This window comes from Pelobates fuscus, chromosome 9 (assembly GCF_036172605.1).
Source record: "Pelobates fuscus isolate aPelFus1 chromosome 9, aPelFus1.pri, whole genome shotgun sequence".
Classification (NCBI taxonomy): Eukaryota; Metazoa; Chordata; class Amphibia; order Anura; family Pelobatidae; genus Pelobates; species Pelobates fuscus.
The window spans coordinates 103,766,211-103,786,724 of NC_086325.1; the positions used below are offsets into that span (position 1 = coordinate 103,766,211).

The following is a 20,514-nucleotide window of genomic DNA, read 5'->3' on the forward strand; positions in this document are numbered from 1 at the left end:
CGACGCTTTCAACCCCCAACAACCAGCAAAATTGCGCATTGTCGACACTCATGATACTCACCCGCAGCAAGTGCCGAAGCAGAAAGGTGGTAACCTCTCCATTCCTTTCCCCCCCCCCCCATTTTTTACCTTACCCTTTCCCTTATACCCAACCCCTCTGAACAAAACCTTACCCATCCCTACCAATGAGACAGCGATAGACATTCATGGTAACGCTGACTACCACAGACTGAGACTCGAGTGTATCATATATCAATTATGAGAGGGAACAAAAACGCTTCCAAAGCTGACCTACAGCTCATATCCACCCCGTGAAGGCAGACGACTAATGCGGAAATGCGTTCCCCAGACACTTAGTCCTATTGTGACACACAGTGTACAGTCTGCATATGTACCTATAATACCTTATACATTGTAACTAAAAATGTCTTGTTGAAAAATGTATCCAACATGCTTCTGCCACGTGTTATACTTACTTACTATGATACGCTTGGAGGCCTGCAAGCCTCATGCCTTTCATGTTACACACCAATAAAACAGATTTGAAAAAAAATATATAAAAATTTTTTTTTATTAAAATAATAATTAAAAAAAGTAATAATAAAAATGCCCACCCCCCACCAAGGCTCTGCATCACACACACTCACACTGCATCACACACACTCACACTGCATCACACACACTCACACTGCATCACACACACTCACACTGCATCACACACACTCACACTGCATCACACACACTCACACTGCATCACACACACTCACACTGCATCACACACACTCACACTGCATCACACACACTCACACTGCATCACACACACTCACACTGCACTCACACACACTCACACTGCACTCACACACACTCACACTGCACTCACACACACTCACACTGCACTCACACACACTCACACTGCACTCACACACACTCACACTGCACTCACACACACTCACACTGCACTCACACACACTCACACTGCACTCACACACACTCACACACACTCACACTGCACTCACACACACACAGACACTGCACTCACACACACAGACACTGCACTCACACACACACACACAGACACTGCACTCACACACACACACAGACACTGCACTCACACACACACACACACAGACACTGCACTCACACACACACACACAGACACTGCACTCACACACACACACACAGACACTGCACTCACACACACACACACACAGACACTGCACTCACACACACACACACAGACACTGCACTCACACACACACACACAGACACTGCACTCACACACACACACAGACACTGCACTCACACACACACACAGACACTGCACTCACACACACACACACAGACACTGCACTCACACACACACACACAGACACTGCACTCACACACACACACAGACACTGCACTCACACACACACAGACACTGCACTCACACACACACAGACACTGCACTCACACACACACAGACACTGCACTCACACACACACAGACACTGCACTCACACACACAGACACTGCACTCACACACACACAGACACTGCACTCACACAGACACTGCACTCACACAGACACTGCACTCACACACACACAGACACTGCACTCACACACACACAGACACTGCACTCACACACACACAGACACTGCACTCACACACACACAGACACTGCACTCACACACACACAGACACTGCACTCACACACACACAGACACTGCACTCACACACACACAGACACTGCACTCACACACACACAGACACTGCACTCACACACACACAGACACTGCACTCACACACACACAGACACTGCACTCACACACAGAGACACTGCACTCACACACAGAGACACTGCACTCACACACACACAGAGACACTGCACTCACACACAGAGACACTGCACTCACACACACACAGAGACACTGCACTCACACACACACAGAGACACTGCACTCATACACACACACAGAGACACTGCACTCATACACACACACAGAGACACTGCACTCATACACACACACAGAGACACTGCACTCATACACACACACAGAGACACTGCACTCATACACACACACAGAGACACTGCACTCATACACACACACAGAGACACTGCACTCATACACACACACAGAGACACTGCACTCATACACACACACAGAGACACTGCACTCATACACACACACAGAGACACTGCACTCATACACACACACAGAGACACTGCACTCATACACACACACAGAGACACTGCACTCATACACACACACAGAGACACTGCACTCATACACACACACAGAGACACTGCACTCATACACACACACAGAGACACTGCACTCATACACACACACAGAGACACTGCACTCATACACACACACAGAGACACTGCACTCATACACACACACAGAGACACTGCACTCATACACACGCACAGAGACACTGCACTCATACACACGCACAGACACTGCACTCATACACACGCACAGACACTGCACTCATACACACGCACAGACACTGCACTCATACACACGCACAGACACTGCACTCATACACACGCACAGACACTGCACTCATACACACGCACAGACACTGCACTCATACACACGCACAGACACTGCACTCATACACACGCACAGACACTGCACTCATACACACGCACAGACACTGCACTCATACACACACACGCACACACTGCACTCATACACACACGCACACGCACTGCACTCATACACACACGCACACGCACAGACACTGCACTCATACACACACGCACACGCACAGACACTGCACTCATACACACACGCACACGCACACTGCACTCATACACACACGCACACGCACACTGCACTCATACACACACGCACACGCGCACAGACACTGCACTCATACACACACGCACACGCGCACAGACACTGCACTCATACACACACGCACACGCGCACAGACACTGCACTCATACACACACGCACACGCGCACAGACACTGCACTCATACACACACGCACACGCGCACAGACACTGCACTCATACGCACACGCGCACAGACACTGCACTCATACACACACGCACACGCGCACAGACACTGCACTCATACACACACGCACACGCGCACAGACACTGCACTCATACACACACGCACAGACACTGCACTCATACACACACGCACAGACACTGCACTCATACACACACGCACAGACACTGCACTCATACACACACGCACAGACACTGCACTCATACACACACGCACAGACACTGCACTCATACACACACGCACAGACACTGCACTCATACACACACGCACAGACACTGCACTCATACACACACGCACACACACTGCACTCATACACACACGCACACACACTGCACTCATACACACACGCACACACACTGCACTCATACACACACGCACACACACTGCACTCATACACACACGCACACACACTGCACTCATACACACACGCACACACACTGCACTCATACACACACGCACACACACTGCACTCATACACACACGCACACACACTGCACTCATACACACACGCACACACACACACTGCACTCATACACACACGCGCACACACACACACTGCACTCATACATACACACGCGCACACACACACACTGCACTCATACATACACACACACACACACACACACTGCACTCATACATACACACACACACACACACACACTGCACTCATTATATACACACACACACACACACACACTGCACTCATTATATACACACACACACACACACACACTGCACTCATTATATACACACACACACACACACACACTGCACTCATTATATACACACACACACACACACACACTGCACTCATTATATACACACACACACACACACACACTGCACTCATTATATACACACACTGTAAATAAATATTCAATTAATATAATTTTTTAGGATCTAATTTTATTTAGAAATTTACCAGTAACTGCTGCATTTCCCACCCTAGGCTTATACTCGAGTCAATAAGTTTTCCCATTTTTTGGGGGTAAAATTAGGGGCCTCGGCTTATACTCGAGTATATACGGTATGCCAGTTTCAGTCGTATCCGCTTGACTGGAGCAGAACATCTCAGTTTTAGTACTTTATTGCATAATATAGATTAATTGTATTTGACAGCATGTCTGATTTCCCCCAGTGACATTTCTATGGTATATTTATGCACCTGATAAGTTTTCTCACGTTATATTTGCATCCTTTATAGACAAACCTACCAATCTTCAAACTGAAGGATTCATGTGTTAGAAGGAGGTACAGCGATTTTGAATGGCTGAAAAATGAGCTGGAGAGAGACAGCAAGGTAAGTGTGGGGCTGTATGTACATTATTCAAAGCAAAGATAGAAAATCTCTTCTGAATTTTTAACCTGTGCACTTAAATTACATACCTGGCGTTAGCTTGGAGACGAATGCTTCATTAAAAATTACGTGAACCATTAACCTTGGGTAATATGCAACAAAATTAATTCAGATTTTTCACAGTTTAAACAGTTCATCCCTCTGCACTTATGATTGCAGATCTGCTACAGTAAACAATTTATTGTGTGCAGCAGCCTTTGGCATTTTTAAATAATATGCATTTTCAACTACTGGTGACTCGGAAGTAGCATTGGGACCCGTTGTTGATTTAGTGGCTAACAAGGCTGCCTTCGAGATTCTTTTATATAATGTTAAATGATTATATTTCAAACAGCAGTGTTATAGAGATATTGTGGTAGTCTGAGGTCTAATTTCAATTTGCATATCTGTGCTACAAAGTAAGGAGATTTTAAATGTTTTCTTTAAAGATATCTTAATCTTTAGCGGAGCTAGGCAACCTGCCGCACTCCTATTCAGATATAATGGACTACATCTCTGGTGCTTTTCCAGGTGTAAGAGAATTATGGAAGATGCAGTCTACAACATCTGGGGTGCTGAAGGTTGTATCCTATTGATCTATACATTGACTAGCACATGTATATGTCAGAAAAACGTTTCAATTGATTTAAAATTACAATCTTTGACCATTGCAATGACAGTCGCATAAAAACATGAAACTGGTTCATTTTCATATTTGAAAATATGAAGCATAATTGTAAACTTTTTATATATTTTGTCAAATACATCTAATTTCAGAAACACAACTTGACAAAAAAAACCACATTTTGTATCAAAAAGCCTTTATGAAACCAAATGGAAACAATGCAGTGTCCACAAGGCCTTAAAGGGACACTCCAGGCAGCCCTTTTTACTCAAAAAAGGGGGATGATCTGCTAACCCAAACACAAATAAAACAACATAGCGTATAACTGTGTATAAAAGCAAATTGTAAAAGTTGCATTCACAAGTGGCCACTCACACTTTTACTGAAGTTTGCAAGCCTTGAATATATTTATTTTTCAAAATGGAAATTCCAAATCTTCTGTCTGGGTTAGAATCTCCATAGATGTATTAGCATATATGTGCTCAAGAAAAAAATATATATATAAAAAATGAGATGCACATTCAGAGTGAAGTACAAAAAAAGTATTTAATAACTTACATCAAGATTTAAAATCATCAGTGTAGTCCCTCTATGTTACCACCAGGGGTCCTACGCGTTTCATCCAACCAAATAGGACTTCCTCAGGGACTTGTGTGGTGTGTGATCAAACCGGTACAATGAACAAACCATAAACAATAAAATCCCCCTCCCTCCCCAATCCTTATATATCCCTCAGTGTCCACATAATGAGTAGTTTCCTGCAGGTGTCTCTACTCTATTTTCCGGGTTAATTTCACGATCTCCTCACATGCGCCGAGTGTTATGACGTCATCACGTCCGATGACGCGTGCGTTCCAGCATGCGTTCCTGTGCCGAAACCCGGAAGTTAGCCGAGAATTGCTGTCTTTCTGCTCCCTGCTCGATCTCAGTCAGACATATATTTATAATTAGTGGAAACAAGGGACAAGAGGAAGGGTTAGTAAATACCGTATATACTAGAGTATAAGCCGAGTTTTTCAGCCCATTTTTTGGGCTGAAAAACCCCAACTCGGCTTATACTCGAGTCAGAGTCTGTATTATGGCAATTTGCATTGCCATAATACAGACTGGGGGAGAGGGGTGCTGGCAGAGCTGTACTTACCTTTCCTGCAGCTCCTGTCAGCTTTCTCCTCCTCCGCGCCGTCCGTTCAGCACCTCGGTCAGCTCCCAGTGTAAGTCTCGCGAGAGCCGCGGCTCTCGCGAGACTTACACTGGGAGCAGACAGAGGGAGCTGCACAGACCGCGCGGAGGAGGAGAGAGCTGACAGGAGCTGCAGGAAAGGTAAGTAACACTCTGCCAGCACCCCTCTCCCCCCACTGAACTACCAATGCTGGACCACCAGGGAAGGAGAGCCCCCCTCCCTGCCATATATCAAGCAGGGAGGGGGGACGAAAAAAAAATATAAATAAAATAATAATAAAAAAATTATAATAAAAAAAAAAGGGGTATAAGGACCACTATGGGAGGGGGGGGGTATAAGGACCACTATGGGAGGGAGGGGGTGGGTTAAGGACCACTATGGGAGGGAGGGGGGTATAAGGACCGCTATGGGAGGGAGGGGGGGTATAAGGACCACTATGGGAGGGAGGGGGGGGGTAAGGACCACTATGGGAGGGAGGGGGGGGGATAAGGACCACTATGGGAGGGAGGGGGGTATAAGGACCACTATGGGAGGGAGGGGGGGATAAGGACCACTATGGGAGGGAGGGGGATAAGGACCACTATTGGAGGGAGGGGGGGATAAGGACCACTATGGGAGGGAGGGGGGGTATAAGGACCACAATGGGAGGGGGTGGGATAAGGACCACTATGGGAGGGAGGGGGGGTATAAGGTCCACTATGGGAGGGATGGGGGGGGATAAGGAACACTATGGGAGGGAGAAGGGGGATAAGGACCACTATGAGAGGGAGGGGGTGGGATAAGGACCACTATGGGAGGGGAGGGGGAAGTAAGGACCACGAGGGGAGGGCAAGGACCACTAGGGGAGGGGTGAGTCAGGACCACTGGGGGGGGGGGGAGTGAAGGAACACGGGGGTGGGGAGGTAAGGACCACTGAGGGAGGAGGAGGGGAAGTCAGGACATATGGGGGGGGGAGGGGGCGGCAAAAAATGTTTTGCCTACGGCGGCAAATATCCTTGCACCGGCCCTGCACACACTGCATTCACACACTGCATTCATGCACACACACACTGCATTCATACACACACACACTGCACTCATACACACACGCTGCACTCATACACACACACATACGCACACACTGCATTCATTATACACACACTGTAAATAAATATTCAATTAATATATTTTTTTTAGGATCTAATTTTATTTAGAAATTTACCAGTAGCTGCTGCCTTTCCCACCCTAGTCTTATACTCGAGTCAATAAGTTTTCCCAGTTTTTTGGGATAAAATTAGGGGCCTCGGCTTATATTCGGGTCGGCTTATACTCGAGTATATACGGTACTTCACTCTGCATCAGAAAGGATCATTACTTAAAAACGTCCTACATCAATCTATATTATAAAACACATACATATAAATAAAAATAAATACAAAAAAATATATAAAATATAAACAAATATACAATTTCTTTCAAGAGCACAAACATTGTTATGGTGAACAAAAGGTGCATTACCCAAATATATATTGCATTCTTCCCATTGCTTTTTAGTACCTAGTATAGACCATTTAAGTGTTTTTTACAGCATCCATTTTAAAAGGAATACTTTCTCCACTCTGTAAAATTTTAATGTTATAGGTCTATATTAGAAGATTAAATTTTGTATTTATTTAATTTTCATATGGGTAGAAAGGGGGGTGGTTTTTACAACCTACCTCCTCAATTTCTTTCAACTTCAAGGCATGCCATTTACAAATTCCACGAAAATATGCAATTTGTCTATTATAAGTTCCATTCTTTCAATTTATTAAGCCCCAAAAATGTCATTGATTTGGATCTATTGAATTCAAAATATGTTAATTTAATTTTTTTATGGATAGAGATAGTAGCCTAGATCTACATAAGAGGTCCTATTATGATCGTATTAGCCATGGAAAAAAATGCAATATTTACAAAGTAAGTATAGAGAAGAAGGTACACAAAAAAAGTTTTTTAATCTTCAAAAAAAACTCCACAAGTCTGTCCAAATTTAATCCATAGGGCTGCAAAGTTTTTAATTTATTAATCCAAAAGGTCTCTTTGCGAGAGTCTCTTGGCAAGATTACCCCTTCTCCAATAGGGTTCAACATGTTCAATGCCCATGAAGGAAAAACCTGACCAGTTGAACTTGCTGCAGTTGTTACAATGAATTGGAACAATATGTTTGGTTGCTTTTTTTCAGATGTTGTTCTGATGTCCTAATATTCTTTCTTTTAATTTTCTGCAAGTTCTCCCTACATATTGTTTCCCGCATGGGCATTGTAACATGTACACTACATTTTTAGTATTACAATTTATATTGGATTTCACTTTAAATTTTTCTTTAGTGATTGTACTGTTAAATTCTTTTTTCTGTATATATCTTTGGTTCTTACAGGCCTTGCATGAGTTACATGGGTTAAAACTCTTTTTATATTTGTTTCGTTCTTTTTTCGCTGGACCTTTAACGCACAACTTGGGGCCAATACATTCTTTAGATTTTTTTTGTTTTTCTAAAAATAATTGGTGCCTTTTCTGGTAGTGCTTTTCCCAATATTGGATCTTTACGTAAAATGTCCCAATGTCTATTTAGAATCTTTTTTATTCTCCAATGATTAGTGTTATATTGTGTGACAAATGAATATTGGTAATTATTTTTAATTGCCTTTTTTGGTTTAGATGTCATTAACTTCTTCCTATCCTGCTTTCCAATTTCTCCAATTTCCTTTTCCAATAATGTTGGCTCATATTTTTTCGTTCTAAATTTATTTTTCAGATGTTAAGCCTGCTCCTGGTAATCTAGATCTTTCGAACAATTTCGCCTTACTCTCATAAGTTGCCCCTTTGGAATAGACTCCAACCATTTTTCCCGATGGCAGCTTTTCCTATGTATATAGCTATTACCTTCTGTTTTTTTTTTTAAATAACATTTGGACTGAATGACTTGATCTTCTACAAAAAAACATATATCTAAAAAATTAAAAGCCCTTTTTACTCACCTTGTTCCAGCGCGGGGAGCCTCGTGAAGCCGCACCCCCTATTTTGTCAAAATGACGAAATAGGCGGGCATGAGCAGGGAGCAATCAGACGCGCCCGATTAAGTCCTGAGTGCACTACCGCGCATGTGCGTGGCCGTGAGATGAGCTGACTGACCGCTCAGCTCGCGATCTTTGCCCGCCCCCTCTCCTCTGCTGACAGGCAGGAGAGAGAAGGTGCGCACACAGTGCCTTCTCTCTCCTGCACACGTCAGACATATTTTAATATGTCTGACGTGTACATGGCCTTTTTAGGGCCATACATGATAGGAAGTCCCTCTGGTGGCCGTCTGAGTGACGGCCACTGGAGGTATTCCTATCAATCAATGTAAACACTGTATTTTCTCTGAAAATACAGTGTTTACATTAGATTGCCTGCAAGGAGCTATAGATCTCACCTGAACAACTACATTAAGCTGTAGTTGTTCAGGTGACTATAGTGTCCCTTTAAAATAACTTGCAGAAGTGGAATAACAAAAACTAAATCCACTTGGCCAAGGGACTAAAGTGTTAACCCACTCTACTGGTCCAGACACAAAATAATTCAATGATTAACCCCTAAAGACCGGAGGGCGTACTATTACGCCCTATTTTAAGCGGCTCTAAACGCCGCCGGGCGTAATAGTACGCCCTCCGTTTTTTTTTTTTAATTCCACGCCGGCGATCGCGGTTGGGGGACTCCATCCTCCTGGGGGCCCCCCGGCCATGTGAGAGTGATGTCCCTGAGAGGACCTCACAATCACATGGCCGGGTTAGCTGCCTGCTGCATTGCCAGCAGGGGGACTAACTGTAATAACAGCTAGTCCCCCTGCTTGCTGGAAATCAAATAAATAAATGTTAAAACAGTGTAAAAAAATATATATACTTAGTATATCTAAGTATATATATATTTACACGTATACATACACACACACACTGTTTAGGTGTATTTTACTATTTATATATATATATATATATATTTATTAATATCAAATTACACGTAGACTGATACTGATTAAATATATATATATAATTATTGTTATATATATATATATATATATATTTATATATAATATAAAAAGTACGATAAAAAAATTAAAAAGAAATAATTAAAAAATATATAGATGTGTTATATCGTTCTAACTGTATTGTGATATTTATATCAAAATACATGTAGAACGAAATAATATATACGTATATATCACTATATATAAATAAAAATATTTTTAATTAAAGGGACACTATAGTCACCTGAACAACTTTAGCTTAATGAAGCAGTTTTGGTGTATAGAACATGCCCCTGCAGCCTCACTTCTCAATCCTCTGCCATTTAGGAGTTAAATCCCTTTGTTTATGAACCCTAGTCACACCTCCCTGCATGTGACTTGCACAGCCTTCCAAAAACACTTCCTGTGAAGAGAGCCCTATTTAGGCTTTCTTTATTGCAAGTTCTGTTTAATTAAGATTTTCTTATTCCCTGCTAGGTTAATAGCTTGCTAGACCCTGCAAGAGCCTCCTGTATGTGATTAAAGTTCAATTTAGAGATTGAGATACAATTATTTAAAGGACCACTCTAGTGCCAGGAAAACATACTTGTTTTCCTGGCACCAGAGTGCCCTGAGGGTGCCCCCACCCTCAGGGACCCCCCTCCCGCCCGGCTCTGGAAAGGGGTAAAAACTTACCTTTTTCCAGCGGTGGGCGGAGAGCTCTCCTCCTCCTCCGATCCTCCTCTTCTCCTCCCCGTCGGCTGAATGCGCACGCGCGGCAAGAGCTGCGGGGGCGGAGCCTAACACCGCACCGGAGCAGACGCCATTTCTCGGAGCTCCGAGAAAATAAACGGCAATCCGCCGACATCGGGTCCACAAAACGACACCCGTGGTCTTAAACGATACCGCAGCATACGGGCAGACCTACCAGCTAGGCTGATGCCATTTTTCGCGGCACCCGGAGTGAAATCCCGAAAACGAGGCGTTAAGGCCTACCGCACGGAGACCGAGTGGAGTGGGACTGGCCGTGGCACTTACCTTCCACAGCAGACCAACAGATCAGCCAGCATAACGCAGGTGAGATGGGACGGAAAACCCCAAAACCGACCCCAGTCACAACAAAATCACGGCAGGACATTGGCCAACTGCTACAAACACCCAGGGTGGTAAAAGCACCCACTCCCCGTGAGGCCTCACCTGCGCCCTCAGACGAGGACTATATCCATGACAGTCCCCCACCAGGCCCATATAGACCAGAACCCTCACAGACACCAGAGGACAGCACCCCAGCCACGAAGGGAGACATCCAGAATATGCTGTCAGGCCTCCAACGTAATCTTAAACAAATGTGGGAAGCAGACTTGGCAACGCTCACCACACAAGTGCAAGCAGTGACAGCACGCACTCAAGCAACAGAGGGGGACATAACGGACTTAAAACACAGCATACACACAATGGACAACAAGATTCGACAACTGCACACCGCCCAAGAAAATCTCTCCAACCAAGTCCATTTACTGGACGACAGGAGCCGACGCAAAAATATAAAAATCAGAGGGGTACTGGAGACCGTACCACTAGAGGAACTGCCCCACTACATTAGACGCCTGATGTCAGAGGTATTGCCGACAAGGCAGGCTAAATCTTTTTTATATTTGATGGGGTATACAGGATTTCCAAATCGCTACAGGCCCCCAGCGCAGCCCCAAGGGACATTATACTCGGATGTCAAACAATGTCAGACAAACTTGGGCTGCTGGCGGCACTTCGGGGGAAGACCCCATTGGAATTTGAGTCTTGCCGACTCTCATTTTTTCAGGACTTAAGCAGATCCACACTCCTGTGGCGCAGGGACATGCAACCGGTAACCAAACCACTTCACGCAGCTGGAATACCTTACAAATGGGCAACCCCCAGAACCTTATGGGTGACTGTAAATGGAGAACAACACAAGGCTACGACCCCCCAAGATGGTCACACTATACTGGGCATACTGGGACTCTCAAGTCAAAACGACACGACAGCTCCACATCCTCGCCCTCAACCGAAGACAGCGGACAAAAAGACAGTCTTTCGACCCAGAACAACGGGGCCTCCACAGACATGAAATGGGCCACCTCTTCAGCATCGCCCGTGCGATCCACTGGTCTAATTCCGACCATACAGAACTGCTCTCTCTCTTAATACTGTTTAATAAGTTTACTTTAATTTTCATTATGCTTTAGAAACTGCAAACACATTGCTCCCCGAAGGCGGAGAAAACACCCTCACAGGGCTGACCTTAACTGCTCCGGTGATAACCCCCCCCCCCCCTCACCCCTAGCTAACCCACTCCATGCCGCGACTAGCGCTATAGCGACTTAGCGGCGTGCACCCCTAGGCTCCACATTACACAGGGTTGACATAGATGTACCTTTTCAAAATCGACAAACAGCGCTAACACATAGCCCTAGTAATTCACGAGGACACACCGACCCCAACGCCATCACTCGTTATGACATTTCAGTATGTACTGTTACGCTCTCTGTTATGTTAATATGTTATATCTCTTGTTTTATGACGTGCCACACACACAGAGAAGTCTCTCACCCTAACCAGCCCTCACTCTAAGCAGCATACATATACTCCCTATAATAATGTAAAGCAGACGACGCTAGGCCACTTCATCACGACCTGACCTCTCCTGTGCACACGTACAAGCTCTAGAAAGGTACGCAGAAAAGTACCAGGTAATAAGTTGACTCATATGTTATGCTGTATCATGTATCTTGAATCTATTATATACCAAAATGTGCCATATTTACTCACGCTACACCACTGTTGTATCCTGATGTACACAAAAGAGTATGTGTTAGTTGTTGTGGCAACGCAGACTCTGATGTATTTCCGTGCACGAAAAAATAAAAATTTATATAAAAAAAAAAAAAAAGAGCTGCGCGCGCATTCAGCCGGTCACATAGGGAAGCATTCATAATGCTTTCCTATGGACGCTTGCGTGCTCTCACTGTGATTTTCACAGTGAGAATCACGCAAGCGCCTCTAGCGGTTGTCAGTGAAACAGCCACTAGAGGAAATAGGGGAAGGCTTAACCCATTCACAAACATAGCAGTTTCTCTGAAACTGCTATGTTTATGAAAAAATGGGTTAACCCTAGAAGGACCTGGCACCCAGACCACTTCATTAAGCTGAAGTGGTCTGGGTGCCTAGAGTGGTCCTTTAAGGTAAATTACATCTGTTTGAAAGTGAAACCAGTTTGTTTTTTTTTCCCATGCAGGCTCTGTCAATCATAGCCAGGGGAGGTGTGGCTAGGGCTGCATAAACAGAAACAAAGTGATTTAACTCCTAAATGACAGTGAATTGAGCAGTAAAATTGCAGGGAAATGATCTATACACTAAAACTGCTTTATTTAGCTAAAGTAATTTAGGTAACTATAGTGTTCCTTTAATTACAATTAGCGGGACCTGCCTGACAACCCATGCTGAAAGTAAAGGGAATTTAATTTGCTAGCACTATATTTAACCCTATAACCAGGGGTCAAGTCCTGGGGGAAAAAGTGTGGGAACTCCCCCCCCCCCCCCCAAAAAAACCAAAACACTTGTATGCATATATAAACGCGTGCACACACATACTCAGACACTCACACAGTGGTGTATTTTAATTTTGTGCTGCCCTAGGCATGACTATACCTGAGCACCCCCCTAACCTAAATTTACCACCCCTTCCTGGCAAGGGCGCACCGCTTCCTGATTAAGAACCCACCCCTTCCTCTTAAGACTCCACCTTTTCCTGCTCCTTTTAAAGAAATACTATAGTGCCAGGAAAACAAAGCTGTTTTCCTGGCACTATAATTCCCTATAGTGCCCCCGTCCCCCACTCAACACTGAAGGGGTTAAAATCCTATGGGTAATTAGCAGATGCTGGATGTCCTCATGCACAGGGTGGGGACGTCCAGCATCAGTTAGGCGACTTTTGGTCACCTAACCACCCGAAAGTCCCTCTAGTGGCTGTGTACCAGAGGTGGAGTTACCCCTCAAGGTAATTATTGCAGTTTCTGAGAAACCGCAATAATTACACTTGCAGGTTTAAGGGGACTGGGACACTGCACCCAGACCACTTCAATGAGCTGAAGTTGTCTGGGTGCCTATAGTGTCCCTTTAAGCACACTCTCTGACAGACACCCACACTGGCAGATACACACTGACAGTAATACACACACTCAATGACAAACACACAGACGTCACTGATTTGACACGCACACATTCACTGACACACACTCATTCATTGACAGAGAGACACACACACAAACACACTGACAGACACACACACTAAATGACAGACTCTCACTGATTTGACACACAAACACACTGACAGACACACACACTAAATGACAGACTCTCACTGATTTGACAGACACTTACAAACATACACTAAGAGAAGCACATACACGCAAACATACACTAACTGTTCTACTCGGGAGACTTCGCTGAACACAAATATTAGTGTTTTAAAACAGTAAAATGTATTACAACTATGATATCGCCAGTAAAAGTGACGTTTTATGCATTTTTCACGCACAAACAGCACTTACACGGACGATATTATTGCTGCAATACTTTTTACTGTTTTGAAACACAAATATTTGTGTTGAGCGAAGTCTCCCGAGTACAACAGTACCCCTCATGTACAGGTTTTATGATGTTTTCAAAAGTTACAGCGTCAAATATAAGGCTTGTGTTTCATTTTTTTCACATTAAAATTTGCCAGATTGCTTACGTTGCCTTTATGACCCTATGGTAGCCCAAGAATGAAAATTACCCCTTTAATGGCATACTATTTGCAATAGTAGAACCCAAGGTATTGCAAATGGGGTATGTCCAGTCTTTTTTAGTAGCCACTTAGTCACAAACACTAGTCAAAATTGGCGTTTTTTGCATTTTTCACACACAAACAAATACTAACGCTAACTTTGGCCAGTGTTTGTGACCAAATGGCTACTAAAAAAGACTGGACATACCCCATTTGCAATACCTTGGGTCGTCTATTATTGCAAATGGTATGCCTTTATGGGTGTAAATTTTATTCCTGGGCTACTATACAGTCCCAAAGGCAACGTAACCAATCTGGCGAATTTCAATTTCAAATGTAACGTGTTATATTTGACCCCGTAACTTCCCAAAACACCATAAAACCTGTACATAGGGGGTACTGTTTTACACGTGAGACTTTGCTGAATACAAATATGTGTATTTTATTGCAGTTTAACCCCTTCACGACGGGTGACGGACGAGGTCCGTCATCCAGGGGATACCCTTAACGACGGGTGACGGACCTTGTCCGTCACGCGGTAAAATTAACCCCAGATCGCCGCAATCGCGGCGATCGTGGGGTTAATGGTGCTCCGGTCTGCCTCTGCATTAGAGGCAGACCGGGAGCACCGGATCGGGCTGTCCCAGTACATGTGCCCGCTCTGACAGCATGTCTGAGCGGGCACATGTGCTCTGCATACTCACCTCCGCCTCCCTGCACTTCCAGGTTCAGTGTGAAGTGCAGGGAGACGGATCAGTGCTGATCCTGCCCCCTGGTGTTCAAAAAATAAAGTTTATTTAAAATCCCACCCCCCTTTACCCCCCCTTTACCATTTTAATAAAAAATTAACCCCTTCCCTGCCAATTGATCACTGACTACAGTGATCAATTGGCAGGGATTACATTTTAATTTGATCTGATTTTTTTTTTAACCCCTGAGGGTTAATTCTTTTTTTTTTTAACCCTCAGGGGTTAAATTTATTTTATTAATTAATTTAAATATTTTAAAATTATAAATTTAGCTAGCTGGGGAGGGTGGAAGTTAGTGGGGAATTGGGGGATTTAGTGTTAGGCTAACTAGGGGTTAACGTTAAAAAAAGTTTTAAAATAAGCTTTAAAAAGTTAAAAAATTAAGTTAAAAAAAAGTTTTAATAACGTTTAAGTAAAAAATTAAAAAAAAAAAACCCTTTACCCAGTCCAAATAAAAATTAACCCCTTCCCTGCCAGTCTATCACTACCTACAGTGATCAAAATACAGATCACAGTATTATACTGTGATCTAATTTTTTTTTAACCCCTGACGATTAACTTTTATTTATTTTTTAACCCTCAGGGGTTAAATTAATTTAATTAACTAATTTAAATATTGTATAATTAAATATTTTGCTAGCTGGGGTGGGTGGGAGTTATGGGAAAATGGGGAATTTACTGTTAGTGCTGCTTACTGCTAGTTAGGGGTTAACGGTAAAAGAAAAAGCTTAGAAAAATGTTAAATCTGTAAAAAAAAGTTTTACGAAAGTTTAGGAAACTTTAAAAAAATGAATAAGCAAAACAAAAGTTGAAAAAATAGTTTTAAAAAGTAAAAAAGTTTGAAAAAGTTAAAAAATTAGTTTAATAACGCTCATTACCACTACACCTGGTACAAGCTAGCGGAAAAATGATCCCACGCTAAGGTTCAAAATATGCCTTTTGAAATACCCTGGGATGTCTTCTTTAAGAAATGGTATGGCTTTATGGGGTATTTGGATTATATAGCCTGGTAAAATACTCTAAAATGGGACATGGGCACAGCGTAAAAATTTAAAGTTTGAAAAATAATGGAATGGCTGTGTCCCAAATGTGCCCCTCCGATGTCCACATATACCTGGCAAAGGTACATACGGGGGTATTTTTGTACTCAGCCGACATAGCTGAGCAACATATGAAGTATTATACAGTCGTAGCACACATAAGGTTTGCAAAATATACTGTGCAAACTCACTTTGTGTGTCAAAAAGGCAGAAAAAACGCTCATTACCACTACACCTGGTACAAGCTAGCGGAAAAATTATCCCACGCTAAGGTTCAAAATATGCCTTTTGAAATACCCTGGGGTGTCTACTTTAAGAAATGGTAGGCCTTTGTGGGGTAGTTTGAATTCAAAACTTACGAAGATGCTTGGAAATTGCACATAGGCCCAGCGTCAAAATTCAAAGTTCTGTAAAAACTGATATGGCTTGGTCTCCAATATGCCACTGTAGCTTCACAAAATAGTGCCAAAGACATTCATTGGGGATGTCTTTTTACTCAGAAGACTTAGCTGAGCATAATTTGGAGGTTTTGAACTTAGTGGCACATATGAAATATACAAAATGCCCAGAAAAAATGCAATCCGTATGTCAAAAAATGCACAAAATTATTTTTTACCACATACTTTGGCATATATTGGTGAAAAAATGGGGGCATGCTAAGGCACAATATGCACCTTATGATATACCCTGGAGTGTCTACTTTTACAAATGGTAGGCCTTTGTGGTTTTTTTTTGAACATTCAAACTGTTATAATACCCCAAATGGAAGCATAGGCTCATTAAATCCGTCTCTCAAAATTCTACTGTGAATACTGAAAAGGACAGGTCTCCTGTATGGCACTGTAGCTTCACGAAATAGTGCCATAGACATACAATGGGGGTGTCCTTTTACTCAGAAGACTTAGCTGAGCATAATTTGGGGGGTTTGAACTTAGTGGCACATATGAAATATACAAAATGCCCAGCAAAAATGCAATCCGTATGTAAAAAATGCACAAAATTATTTTTTACCACATACTTTGGCATGTAATGGTAAAAAAATGGGGGCATGTTAAGGAACAATATGCACCTTATGAGATACCGTGGAGTGTCTACTTTTACAAATGGTAGGCCTTTGTGGGGGTTTTTGAACAGTCAAACTGTTATAATACCCCAAATGGAAGCATAGGCTCATTAAATCCGTCTCTCAAAATTCTACTGTGAATACTGAAAAGGACAGGTCTCCTATATGGCACTGTAGCTTCACGAAATAGTGCCAAAGACATACAATGGGGGTACCGTTGTACTCAGCAGAAGTAACTGAACACATAATAAAACTTTGTACAGGAATAGCACACACCAACTTTACAAAATACACATGAGAAGTTCTTTGTTATACGTTTGTGTGCGAAAACCCCCAAAAAACACAATTTTACTCCAATATTTAGCAGAGGTTGGCGGTAAAATGGCTACGTAGAAAGTGTCAAAACAACCTTAGGTAAATAGCCTGTGATGTCTACTTTATATAAATATATACTTTTGTGTGGCAATTTTGTTTTATTTTATGGCTATTAGGCTTACAAGACAAACATACCAAATTCTAAAATCGCTCCACATTAAAATTTTATTTTACTCCTTGTGCTTTGTGACCTGTAACTACCAAAAAAAACTTAAAATCCCAGACACATTATATATTCTGTAAATCAGAACAAATAAATGAATTTATTTTTAATTACTTTCCTTAACCTGCACTAATTATGCACACATTATGATTGCAAAAACTGTAAAAAAAAAACCAATATTTTTCTTTTTTTTGCATTTTTCTGTATTTTTTTTATAATAAGTAAGCATTTATATATATATATATATGTTATATCAAATTAAAGCCCTTTCTGTCCTTTAAAAAACAGTATATAATATGTGTCGGTGCAATAAATGAGAGAGATGCAAAATGCAGTTGAACGCAAACAGCAAGAAAATGCAAAAATTGCTTGTGTCATTAAGCGTAAGTCAAGCTTCTGAAGCTCTGTCCTTAAGGGGTTAAGCAAACAGTATTATGACATTGACCGTTAAAATGTCATGTAGAACTAAAAAAAATATTAAATCGTATTTTCTCCCATTTTTTTCATATTAAATTATGTTTCATAGCTAAATATTTGATATTAAATGAAAGCCCTGTTTCCCCTGAATAAAATTATATATAATAAGGGGGGGTGCGTTTAATATGAAAGAGGTGAATTACGGTTGGACAGACATCTAGCGCAAATGCCAGGTTTTGTTTACGTTTTGTTTTGTTCACAACGTGTACATTTGGCTCAGTCCTTAAGGGGGTTAAGCACCTGCTTTAAGCCCTAGACCAGGGGTAGGCAACCTTTTAGCAGCGCTGTGCCGATATAGGATTGTGATGTCCCGTAGCGTGCCGGGGGACATCTATTTTTTTAAATTTAGGTGTGTATGCTGCCGTATTCTGCTTGTGTTATTTTTACTGCAGTTGCTTTGCATCATTGTATTTGTGCGTATATGAGCTATTATATTGTATATGTTCATTAGTAGTTTATGGTATTGTGTATGATACATATGAATGTGGGCTGTGTATGAGGGCTGCTTGTGGAATTGTGTGTGGATGGATATGTCACATTGTGTGTTTGGTATTGTGTGTGGGCTGTTTGGGGTATTGCATGTGAAAGGCTGCATGTGGGGTTTGTGTGCATGTATGTGGATTGTTAGCAGGTTACGTTTGTAACGGATCACCTGGCACCCCGACTGGGTACCTCCGTTAATGGATGCTCCTAGTGCTTCCTGAGGACTCCAAGCACTCTGGCAGACACCACAATCACCGAATCCGAGAAACCTTTAAATTCTCCCAAGCATATGAATGCTGTAGACCATTGAATAGGAACCATACGAATAGGCTTGTACTCCTAGCAGTCAACTGGAACAGCATGCAATAAATCCTTCCCCCAATAATGAGACGACACATCACTTTGAGGGTAAAACAGGAACTCTGGACTGGCTCATCCAGCCTGGCTTTTATTTCCAACTCACACATACAGGCCACACCCAAGGGGAGGCATAAAAGAACCAATTACATAGATGTTACCTCCCACACATCCCCTCCCCTTAGTGTGACACATAATCCCATTATGCATACAGTGTAAAATATACTTTTACACAACTTTCCTAACTTTAAAACCATACATCACATTCACATAAAAATACATATCCACAATCAATCCATTCAAGGGAACAACATATTAAAAAATGGCATGGATCAGACCAGGGGTTCAAAAGTTACTAAAAGTATCTTTTAAAACCCCTAGCTTTCCAGGTTTACAGGGCCTTCTCTGTGCTGGAGAAGTAATTCAATTATCTCCCATCACAGAGACAGACTCCATTAAGCACATGGGGACACAAAGACAGTAAAACACTTTAAAATACATAAATTCACCTTTTACACATAACACACAGACATTTCACCTATCCCCAGATAGCTGGGATCTGCGCGCACAAAACTACCGAATAGCGCGCAGATCCTACTCACACAGTACAATTGCCATGGAGCTAAAGTCTTTCCCATAGTCTTTCATTATATGAATAGGCTCCATGGTATAGCTATCTGGGGTATCACATTCCCATAAGGTCTGGTCCATAGTCCAAAGGCAAGAGGCGGGCAAGCAGCCCCCTCCAAGGACACGTGGCGAGTTCGGTTTCGCCACACTTCTCCCCTTTACCCCCCAGACTAACAGGGTATCTGACCTCCTGCCGGTCAGTGCCCTGGTTAGTCCA

At 42.7% G+C, this 20,514-nt stretch overlaps 1 protein-coding gene across 1 annotated transcript in view; it reads left to right on the forward strand.

Annotated features, from left to right (window-relative positions):
* The window catches only part of SNX12 (sorting nexin 12), a 70,684-nt gene that overhangs the window by 35,513 nt on the left and 14,657 nt on the right, over window positions 1-20,514 (forward strand). Inside the window, exon 2 of the mRNA XM_063432257.1 lies at window positions 4,217-4,312. Coding sequence (XP_063288327.1) covers window positions 4,217-4,312 — 96 coding nt within the window. The remainder of the gene's footprint in view (window positions 1-4,216; window positions 4,313-20,514) is intronic.